Source organism: Uloborus diversus, unplaced genomic scaffold, assembly GCF_026930045.1.
Source record: "Uloborus diversus isolate 005 unplaced genomic scaffold, Udiv.v.3.1 scaffold_13, whole genome shotgun sequence".
Classification (NCBI taxonomy): Eukaryota; Metazoa; Arthropoda; class Arachnida; order Araneae; family Uloboridae; genus Uloborus; species Uloborus diversus.
The window spans coordinates 5818216-5830498 of NW_026557987.1; the positions used below are offsets into that span (position 1 = coordinate 5818216).

Here is a 12283-nt window from a genome sequence, read left to right on the forward strand (position 1 = left end):
GAAGAACCTGTTGGTTCTCCTGGTAGCTTGGGCGTCTCAAGGGAGGAAGAGAGGGAAGGGGTCCGAGGTGTTCGAACGCTTTGGATGATGATAATTTACGCCAGCGCCGTGTGTGTGTTGCGACTCAAAGCAGGACCTCCAGGACTGCCACAATAGCTTCCGGCTTCTTCTTTAGCGTTGAGGAAACCAAGGATTGCCGGGCATTGGCCTCCTGAATTGGTAACCTACAGCGTAAGCGCCAGGATAACCGAAAGCGTCACCAGCACTATAACCTCCATAACCGCCACTTATGACGCTTGTTACGGTCCTGTGGCCGGCAGAACCTCCACTTCCACCAGCACCACCAGGAGCTCCAGCGCCACCAGCATCAGCAGGAGTTCCAGCTCCACCCGCACCACCAGCACCACCGGCATTACCGGCGTCAGCACCATAGCCTCCATAACCGAGAATGCCTCCACCGCCATCAAAACTGCCAGGACCACCAGGGCCTCCACTGCCGTAGCCTCCATACCAACCAGCGCCTCCACCGCAACCATAACCTCCATAACCAACGGGGCCTCCACCGCCACCATAACCACCAGGACCACCAGGTCCCCAACCGCCATATTCTCCATAACCGCCAGGACCTCCACCACCAGCGTAGAAGCGGCGGACTCTGGAGTGTCTAGGTGTGAAGTGCGTACCAGCATCTTCTGCACCTGTACCGACTGCTTCTCTAACTTCATCACCTGCAGCTCGTCCCACTAATGCCGTCATCGGCCCGAACCTGGAAAACGAACATACAGGTTACCTTCTGAAAATTTTCAAAACTGAATCCTCAAAAACGTACTTTTTGGACGATTTTCAATAATTTTGGCGCAGTGCGGAAGTCGAGGGGCGTATCTCGAGAAGTTTTTGAAATCGAGGTCCTGAAAGACGAAAATTTCGATGAGCTTCAATGCTGTTTGGGAGGCGATAGTGAAGTGGTTGCACCTTAGATGGTCTTCCGCCGAAGAATTTTTATGTTGAAGTCTTAAAAACGCAATTAAAGATCATGTTTCATGACTGTATTCAAAGCTGACATTTTTACGCAATTTTAGTTTTAAACAATGTTTGATGGAAAATAAAAAGGAAAGAAAAATGTTACTTCTTACTCTTCCGCGACAAACATAGGAATCTGGCAATATTCCAGCATTAAATAAGTGTTGAAAAAAATTATATTTTAAATAGCATAGAAGAATTTGATTTTTTATGTTCGTCAAGTTTTGAGGACCCTCATAAGTTTTTTAAATTGAGTGAAATAAAAGGAAAAGTTAGAGACTTTTTTGCACGCCAAATAAATTTAACAATCAACAATTTATTTTTCGAAAAATTTCGAAATATTTTTTCGCTAAATGAACCCAAAATCAATCCTACAAATCGTTGTTGTTATTTGCTTCGTATTTGGTAGAGGATATTTTTAGTCAACTATGTTAAAAAAAATAAGCAGATTCTTTCATATATTTTGTTTAGCATGCTCTGGAAGAGGATAAAATGCTTACCCAAAGCACAGTTTACTAAATATACACTATTGAATAAAATAACTATTACTTTAGATATGTATCTTTACTAGCAAAAATTCCAAGGTTTTCAAAAACCATGTAAACACACACAACGATTACCTAGATTAAAAAAAAACTCGAAACTTTTGCTTTTGGTCATACCTATATGTTACTAAAAGAACAATGCAGGGTGTCCGAAAAAGCCTTGACACATTTAAAAAATTCATAGAAAACCAACAAATTGTCGCATGAATTTGCGGTTTGCACCATAATACTTCATAGGTTCAAGATGTTTTATGACATCGAGAAAAAAAATATTAATAATAATTTGGATTTTGACATCTTGAATTTAAATTATGTTTTCTGCAATCACGAGTGTGTTTATGTAGACGTGCGTGTTTGTGTGTGGGGGAATGTGTGTTTGTGTGTAGGGGGTATGTGTATGTGTGTAGGCATGTGTGTTTGTGTCTGTGTGCTGGCATGAATGTGTGGGTAGTTGTGTGTATGTGTGTGTCTATGTTTTTGTGTGTGTATGTGTAGGTGTCTGTATGTATGCGTGTGTGTATGTGTTTGTGTGTGTGAATGTGTGTGTAGGTGTATGTGTGCGTGTGTGTGTAGTTGTGTATGTATGCGCGTGTGTGGGGGCGGGGTATACAGGGGCGGCATTTCAGCATTTCGTTTGGGGGGTCGAGTTTCTTGAACATGAAATTCCTCAGTACGGTATAAAATAAATATTGGTAAACAGGAAGAAATAATAAAATGGTTTTAATGTTAAGAATAATTAAGTTTGTTAAGAACAATCAAAGTTTTTGCGACCAAAGCTTTAAATTTATTTTGTAACAAGTTATCTCAAAAATATATCGGTACTAGTTTTTATTTTTTAGTAAAGTTTTAGTCTGCTATTCTTGGGGTCAGGAACAACAGAAAATTTTGTAACTATACTTAATCAATATCCAGTGGTTTGCCTCATTTCCAGTATAGCTAAAGATGAAGGTCTTGCTTGCCACATTGCGCTTCGAAAGTAATTCTCTAACCTCCTGAGACACAAAAGTCATCTTTAAAATGACTGACCAGATTGAAACAGACAAAAAAAACAATGGAAGCAAGAAAGTTATGTTAAAAAACACACGTCCGCACTTCCTTCAGATTTCTCTCTTTAAAATAACCAAGAAAGCTTTTTAAATTGGGCTGGTGTTTGTTTTGCTTCATTAAAAAGTATAGTCGTAATTCACAAAACAATTCCTCTTCCCTCATGCTATAAATTTTTCTCATTGGTGCTGTGGCACAGAGAAGGTGGGGGGCGTGAAAATACCCCCCCCAGAGCCATTGGTTTTAACATAAACGCAAATTCTAATGCAGTAGTTTATGCATATGAAAGGGCTATTTTGATCAAAAAAATTCCCTTCAGAAGGTATTTTTCATCAAAAACTCCCCTTCAGAAGGTAATTTTCATCAGAAAATCCCCTTCAGAAGTTATTTTTCACCAAATCCACCCTCCAGAAGTTATTTTTGATCAAAAACCCCTTCCAGAAGGAATTTATGGCTGCGCTAGTGTATAAGTGTAATATTTTCTTTCTCGTTTTCTATAACCAACTTACATAATATTGAACTTAAGACCAAAGATAAATGCATCTCATCAAATCCTGCTTCAATTTCTTGAGAAACTGAATTGATTGTTTTATTCAAAATATTAATTTAATATTTTGACTGCAACCTCATGTGAGTTGTGTCACCTCTTCTGCATTGGCATTCAGTAAAAATTGTTATAGAAAGCTCTGTCACAAAGTTCCACACTTGGTTCAAGTATGCATTAGTGCGAAAATTACTAAGAGTTTCAATTGTCAATCGAATAATTGAGATTGAAATTTTTAAAGAGCCTCAAGATATATTTGTTGATATGAAGCTATTTTTGATGTGGGATGTTTTTCAAAAATAGCATATCTTTACAAAACGTTTCTATGAAAGCATATAATACATCAAGTTGCTAAAATGTGTTTCTAGTCAGGGGTGCCCATCCCCCCCAAGCTCAATGGCGCAAATTCCCCCCCAAAAATGATCTCGCTTTCGAATCTGGTTAAACATGACAGTTTTTAGAGTGTCTATATTTCCAGTCAAATTCATAGTTTTTTTTTTTTGGGGGGGGGGAGGGTAGCACTAACAAATACCATTTGAACTGAAATATTGTAGGATTGTTCCGCCTCGCCTTCCCAAAATTTACAACGTGGACCTTGAGTAAACAAGTTTTGCATACCCCTGAGTTTCGCTACACTTTATTTATTTATTTTGCAAATGCATGAATAATTACAAGGAGAGTGAATTCAGCTTTCTGGATTCAGATGGAGTCATTACTAGATGTATTGAATATGAACCTTGAAACGGAAATATAATAGTCACTTAGCTAGGAGTCCGGGGGTTTCTCCCCCGGAAAATTTTCGAAATTGTAGTTTTAAAATCACAGTTTTAGGCGCTCTCCGGTGATGTTAGAGGGATAAAAGGTTCGGTGGCCCCTTCCCGGTAATTTTTCAATACTGAAACTTCAAAAACGCAATTTTAGATAATCTACCGTTGTGTTAGGGACAGGGGACGGGTTCGGGACTCTCCTCCGATAAGTTTTTCAAAATTTAATTCTAAAAACTAGACTATCTGTTTTCGACTATCTGTGGTAAAGTTAAGGGAAAAAGCGATTCGGGGACTCGCCCCGAGAAAATTTTCGCGCTTTAAGTTTTAAGAACACTCTTTTACGCTATCTATGGTTAGGAGACAGGCAGTTTTTTGAAATTGATCCTCTAAAATTGCAATTGTATCCGACCTTTGTGACGTTAAGAAAAAGAATTTTCGGAAGCTCTCCCGGAATTTTCTCGAAATTGAAGCCCTGAAAGTCAAATTTCAGACGATCTTTAACAATGTCGACGAGAGTGGAGGAAGGCAGAGGGGGCGCTCTACCATGGGCGGATTTATGGGGGGGACGAGAGGGGGCAATGCCCCCCCCCCCAGTCTTGGAAGGACTCGATACATGGTAACAACACATCTTCCAAAATCATAAAAGAAAAAATCATGATTTATTTTCTTTTTTTTTTTGAATAGTTCAGAAGTGAAGATGTAGAAAATAGTGACTGTCCTTCTCTGATGGGGGGGGGGCACCGTACACTGGTATTACAAAAGAGTAAAGCTGTCACCGGGTTGCTGAAATGTGTTGAAAACGACTACTTTGAATTGAAAACCATTAGGGCAAGTACATGGGTAAAAAATATCGGCTGAACAAGCTATGTAATCAGCTGAAAATACTTAAAATAATCAACTATTGTTTCAACAAATTAGAAACTGAAACAAAGATTTAAGAAAAAAAAAACGGATTTACCTGTAAATTAAACTAGCTATAGTTTAGGGCAACTGTTTTGTTGAAGGTCCCCAACTGCCGAAAATTTCTTCATTTGTTCTTAAAAAAAAAAAAAAGAAAAGTACTTGAAAAAGTAAATTTCTTTTTAAAGTGATTGAAAACCTTGAAAATTTGGAAAAGTGTGTCTACAAACCAAAAACTTAATTTATAACATATGGGGGGGGGGGGGGGTAAGGGGAGAAATGTCGATATGTGTCAAATTTAGCTCCTTGCCACATTCTGCATCAAAAATGTAAAACTCATGGTTCTCACGTTTCTGTAACACATTACTTGAGATAAATTTTTGTGGCTCACATGTTTCATATATTGCTGTTTCCCAAATGGAGTAATTTTGGAAATTCTTATGTATTGCTTTGCGTCTACTGCATATTGTTAATCTGATCAGCGCAGGGGGAGAAAAACCTACCTCTATTTTTTTTTATTTATTTTTTTTTTTCGTTATTTGCACTGCTTTTAGTTGAAAAAAAAAAGTTGTTGTAATGAGAAATCTAGTTTTTTTTTCTTTTTAAATTTAAAATAGAAAACTACAATCTAATACTAAATTTCAGGGACTGGAAAGGGCAAATGAAGTGCCTTTAATAATTTAATTGTTCTCGAGTCCTTGAAACGGATTATAGATGAGTCTTTGAAATTCCTAAGCAAAGTGTGCTTCAATTTTATTTCTTATCAAGTGTATAAATTATGAATTGTCCAAATGGGAAGCATATTGCTCTCTTGTTACCTATATGTATACATCATTTCTTTTAAAGCATTTTTTACTATTGATCATTTTGTATTTAATTCATTGTTGTATTTGTGGGTGGGTTGGAGGCAAGATCAAAAACTAATTAAATTGAACCGACAACCAATGTAAGCAAATAACAATGCATAATCTTCTCTTCTTTCTCGCTTTTTCTCTCCGAGGACTGCTGTCATTGATTTGTCAACCCGAAAACAATTTTTATTGTGTATTATTGTAATTTGCAAAAAGAATATTTTGCTATTTGTTTCCGATATTTTTGTACTTCCAATTACCCCTTATAAGGCTTCAAAAAGCAGAATTTTATATCTGTTTTACAAAAATTCCTCTGGGGGAGAAACCCCCGGACCCCTTAAAATTAGGGATATTCTAATCCACCTTAGACCTTATGTTTAAAGTATAGTGGGGAGTAGGAGGCTTTAAAAAATGGCCTTTTTTGTCACCGACAGAAAAGTTGTCCGGTCTACTAAAGAGACCCAAAACCTGAAATTGCTTAGGGACACGTAGAGTCTAAATCCAACGAGTTGTAATCAATACAACTAAAAAAAAATCTTGCCCCCCCCCCTCGAACTTGGTTCTAAATCCGCCTATGCGCTCCACTTAAATTTGCGAGCTTGTAGTTTTGATAGATCTTGATAATGTTAGTAGAAGGTGAATTTTGGTGCCATTCCCCCGGCAGTTTTTCGAAATTGATACTCCAAAAACGCAATTCTAAGATTTTCTTTGATTGTGTTAAGGAGAGAGGGGGGGGGGAGGAGAGAATCAGAGGCTCTCTTCTATACATTTTTCAGAATTTCAGTTCTAGAATGGCAGTTTTAGATTACTCTTCATGATAAAGAGGGTGTTATTCGGGCGTTAGAGTTTGGGAGCTCTCCTGGAAGTTTTCCAAAATTGAAATCGCATAGCCGAAGAAAGTGGATCACACACAAATACTCTGTGACAAATATTTTTTGGAAATCCTCAAAAATGGATTCAGCTGTTCAGCACACATGAAAAATTAGAACTCGAGAATTTTAACCAAAGGCTTATGTAAGGGGTGGGCTCAGGGGGCCCGGGTCCCTCCCAAAATCAAGAATTTTTCAAAAATAAACATAATTTTGTTGGTGATTATTCAAATAAATTCCCAGCATTTAGCTCCAAAAAAAAAAAAAAAAATGAAAAAAGAACAGAAATTGGCAAGAGGAGAGAGCAGCCGAGATAAAGGTGGTCCGCAACTTTTTATTTCCTCACCAGTGGCGAAATGAAAAAAAAAAAAAAAAAAGATGCTCTGCCGCTGCGTCGGTTTTGTGGCAGAAATTCGGGGCCAGTACCTCGGGTGGAAATTTTAGAAGGCAACAAATTTAAGTGCGGCTCCAAGCAAGGAAGCAAAAATGGGTCATTGACCCCCTTCAAGAGACCAAAGAGATCTTAAAATTCACTTTTAGATTTTTTGTTATTTAAAATGTCCATGTGAGAGCACCTGATCCCCACTGTCCTCCCCAATGTCACCAAAGATAACTAGAAATTCCATTTTTACAACTTCAATTTCCGAAAAATTTAGGGAGAGAGAGCTCATCTACCCGCGTCTTCTTCAATAATTTAGTCAGTAGTCTAAAATCGCATTTAAGGAACTTAAAATTTAAGCAATTTCTGGTAAAGATTACTCTCCTGCCGTCACCTGTTTCCAACGCATTCAAAGATAATTTCCAAATATGTTTTTATATATATTTTATGTATATATCCCGAATTTCTCCCCCTTTTCCCTAACATCATTTAAGACAATTTAAAATAGCATTTTTTAGCCTCAACGCCAATAAAATTTATTTTCAGGAGAGCTCTTAAATCTTTTTCCTTCCCCTAACATTACCAAATATAGACTAAAAATTAATTTTTAGGCCTTTAATTTCGAAAAAGTTCCGAGAGAGAGCACCTTACCCTTTCAACGAGTCATAACATTTGCGTTTTTCAAAACTTCAATGTAATCAAATTTACGGCAGGCAGCTCCTGATTCCTTTTCTTAACGCCATTAAAAGAGCCTAAAATACATTTTTAGGACATCAATTCCAAAGCAATTCCGGAGGAAGGTTTACAAACCAACACCATTGCTCTAACTTCACAACCAAAGATGGGCTGAAAGCGCCTTTATGTTTCCAGTTAAGAAAATTTGAACCAGAACTTACGTTTTTAAACTGAGAAATCGAAAACCTCTGAGGGGTGAGTCGCCTGTCCTCGAACCCTTCCTTTCCTGAGATGGCATAGAATTGACTTCAATTTGAAATTTCGGATGGTAACTTCAATTTTGAAAAACGTTCCGAAGGGAGTTAAAACCTCCCCTTTCTTCCTTTCTTTATGACCTCGGAAAAATTTATCCACCTCCGGAAAATTGTAGAGCTGGCACAACAGCCTTCCAATAATTTTAGATTGTAAAAAAGGGGGAAAAGAGGGGGACTAAGTCTCTGGTCATATCGACCCCTCCAAAATTTTAATATATATACGCCACTGATTTTAACGAATTAAATATCCTTCTGTGAAGATAAAGAAGAAAGTAAAAATGATTTACGAAAAGTAATTAAAACACCTTAAGAACAGACTGTTCTGCTTCCATCAGCGTAAACCAACATCACTGAAAGTTTTAATGAAAATCATCTAATGACAAATTGAAACAATCAGTTTAAAAATGGTAGAGAAGGTGACAATAAAATTGAAATGAAAAATTCTACATAAACTTAAGCTAGTTCATGAAGAAAATGTAGTAATTGTCGATTGGAGGGATTTAAAATACGTTATTCGCAAACTTCAAAACTAGTTCCTAACGATTGTCAAGGTGCAAATGAATCAAAGACTAGAGCATAGTGGTCAGAATTATTACAAACAATAAATAAAGAATAGGGAAAAACTTTTTTTTTCATATTTATTTTTGATCTCTCTCCCTCTCATTATTGTCACACGTATTCATCTTGCAGAATTGCTACTGCCAGAAAATTTACAATAAATTAAGAAGAAAGCAAATAGTCTGATCCAACTTTGAAACGGACACTAACGCCATTCCGTCTCTGATGTTCCCTTTATTAAACTAGTATGTTGTGGCCATCACGAAACTTTCTTCTATATTTTTCCTTTTTCTGATCCCTCCCCATGCTTGACGAGGAAGCAATATTCCTAACAGAAACAAAATTACACATGCAAAAACTTGACGACCATCCCAATGTCTGAATTATTGCAAAAGCAAAGCAAAGAGCGAAAATTGAAAGTTATTTTAAAAGCCTTGCTTGAATTAATTACAAATATTTTATTTATTAACAAACATAAGATGGCAGCAGTTAAAAATTTTAAATCATTGAGATAATATTTCCGATCATTTCCATGCAATTAAAATCACGAGAAATACGCAGACGACAATCTATTACGATTTATCTTTCTTATTGTTGCATTAATAAAGCCATTTTTATTCGCAAAAAAAAAAAAAAAATCAACACCTCTTGGAGCGATTGGAGTCAAAATTGAACCAAAGCCTGTTTACGTATGGATTCACATATATTCCAAATTTCAACCAGAACGTAGCATTACTTCTTGAGATAGGGCACTTACAATGGAAAAAAAGAACGGGCGATTGCGCTACCCCCTTTTTAGCTGTTGACACCAAAATAAAATCAGCTCTTATACCCACTATGGGCTACTTGTCAAAAAAATTTTGTTTGATTCCGTTCGTTATTTCTTGAGATACAGCAGTCACAATTGACGACAAAAAACGTTCTATAGCTCAACCCCCTTTGAGTTATTGACACCAAAATTGAATCAGCACCTGCTCCTGTTAATGGCAACATATGGACCAAATTTTGTTTGATTCCGCCAGTTACTTCCTGAGGAATAGCAAGCACGCGTAACTCAAAAAACGTCCCATTGCTCCACCCCCCTTGGAGGAATTCGCGCCAAAAACCAATGGGCACACGTTCACGTAGGGGCACATATGTGTACCAAATTTCGTTCGATTTCATGCGGTAGTTTTTGCTGTAGAGCGGCCACAAAAAACTGGTCACACACAGACGTGACACACATACATACACACACACATACATACATACACACACACATACATACACACACACACACAGACAGACAGACATTTTCCAAAAATAGTCGAAATGAACTCAGCACACCTCAAAACGTTCGAATCCGTCAAAATTCGAAATTCGAAAATTTGCACGAATCCAATACTTTCTTCTATATATTAGATATAGAAGAAAGTAAAAAGAGACACAATCATTAAATTTTGGAAAGATTACGTGGAAAGAGTATTATTTATGCATCTATTTCTTGTTGAATAAGTTAAAATATATTTTATTTCAAAAAATCAAAAGTTACATGTTCTAAAGAAAAACAAAACTTGTGGGAAAAAAATCCCCCCCCCCAAAACTTTTGATGGCGCAACTTGCGCCATAATCCCCCCCTGTGGGCACCCCTGTTTCTAGTACAGGGAATTAAAACACTTACTAGCTAAACATTAAATTATAATATGAGTATTAAATTTATGTAAAATGACACGGAGTTTAAGTGTAAAAATGGCGCAGTCTCAACATAGTACGGGCATCTCATACAAGGTGCACCATCATAACATAGATTACACAATTTTGAAATATTTAATCCATATGAAGAGATTACTTTAGTTAAGGCAAACCATTATTCTCTATCAGTTTTTTCTGTTCTAAAAATGCAGGCAAATAATTTTCTAAGTTATCAAAATTGAATTCAGCCATTTTTTTATTATTCTCAGGGAAAAATTTGGGGGTGCAACCGCCCCCTCTTGACCCTCCTATTTGCCGCCCCTGGGGGTATGTGTATGTGTGTAGGCATATGTGTTTGTGTGTGTGTGAATGTGTAGGTGTCAGTATGTAATTGTGTGTGTGTGTGTATGTATGCGTGTGTATATGTGTGTGCGTGCGTGTGTGTGTGTAGGTGTGTGTATGTATGCGCGTGTGTGTAGGACATGGATGCAACCTGGAGACGGCTTTCGCTATTGGAGCAGCATCGTGAGGAGCTCGTCGACGGTGACAGGGTGCGGAGGGTGGCGGTGGGAAAATAAAAAGATAGGGCGCCAAAAACAGTCAAATGAGAACAATAAGCAATCGTGATTGCTCAAAAAAAAAAAGGGAAGAAAAAAAGAAGAAAAAAGGTATTTCGCAGCCATGGTATGAGTATATGCTATGTTTGTAATTCTTCGTTTAGTAATTTTCATTCCTTTTTGCGTTTTCCATGTCAACAAAAACGATTTAAAAGTAACTTTTAAATAGCATATACTGACACCCTGACTGCGTGAAATGCCTATTTTCTTCTTCTTTTTTTCCCCTTTTCATTTTTACTTCCTTTTACAAAAAAGGAAGTATTGTATTCGCGAAAAAAATTTTACCCAAAAATCGGCCTTAATTACCGTTTTGCTCTCCTCCGAATGAATGTTGAGTTTTTTTTTTTCAACCCGACCACACGTGGATATGTACCTAGGAACGTACAGACACCCGAAATATCCATTTTGACGATCCCCGAGTTAATTACAACGAGTTTTCTCGTGACGTATGTATGCACGTATGTATATGTGCGTATGTGTGTCGCATAACTCAAGAACAGAATGTCCTAGAAAGTTGAAATTTGGTACGTAGACTCCTAGTGGGGTCTAGCTGTGCACCTACCTTTTTGGCTGCATTCGTATGCCCCAAAGGGGGTCTTTGCCCCTTTTTGGGGGGAAATCATTCTTAATTTCGATGTAAACTCACGTGGTGTTATAATTTGGCTGACACTTGGCGATATATCGCCAGTCTTTTGGTAGGTCAAGTTTTGTCGCCAACTTGGCGATTTTTTTTGAGCAATCACGATTGCTTATTGTGAGTCACACACACACTCAACTATACACACGTAAGCACCCAGGAGGAGGGATATGCTTGGGGGGGGGGAGAAGCCGTATCTAGAAACAATAACTCCAATGAGTTGGGTATTGTCGCAACTTGCGAAAAACATAATTTGAATTCAAAGTTTCAGAATTCAAATTAGAGTTGATTGGAAGAAGCGGTTCACAGGTGTGTTTTTTTTTTTTTTTTTTTTTGAGCAATCACGATTGCTTATTGCTTTCATTTGGCTCTTTTTGGCGTGCTATCATTTTATTTTCCCACCGCCACCCTCCGCACCATCACCGTCGACCGGCTCCTCACGATGCTGCTCCTATAGCGAAAGCCGTCTCCAGGTTGCATCCATATATCACACACACGCGCATACATACACAACTACACGCACACACACACACACACGAACGTCTACACACAGCACTGCATACATGCACACAAACACATACACACACGCATACATACAGACACCTACACATACACCCACAAAAACATACACACAACTACCCACACATTCATGTCTGCACACAGACACAAACACATATGCCTACACACACATACACATACCCAGCATTCACGCACACACATTCATACACACAACTACCCACACACTTATGCCAGCACACATACACAAACACATACATACACATACCCCTACACACAAACACATATACACCCACACACAAACACACCCGCCTACATACACACACTTGTGATTGCGAAAAACATAATTTGAATTCAAGATGTCAAAATTCAAATT

General features: G+C 37.8%; 1 protein-coding gene across 1 annotated transcript; it reads right to left on the reverse strand.

Moving 5' to 3' along the window:
• Positions 1-171: 171 nt before the first annotated feature.
• Positions 172-756, reverse strand: LOC129232642 (ctenidin-3-like). The gene has a single exon (XM_054866774.1). The coding sequence runs from the start codon at positions 754-756 to the stop codon at positions 172-174; it is 585 nt and encodes a 194-aa protein (XP_054722749.1).
• Positions 757-12283: the final 11527 nt, after the last annotated feature.

Excerpts from the sequence above, each read along its gene's own strand:
- LOC129232642 (XM_054866774.1), bottom strand. The coding sequence starts at position 756 with ATGACGGCATTAGTGGGACGAGCTGCAGGTGATGAAGTTAGAGAAGCA.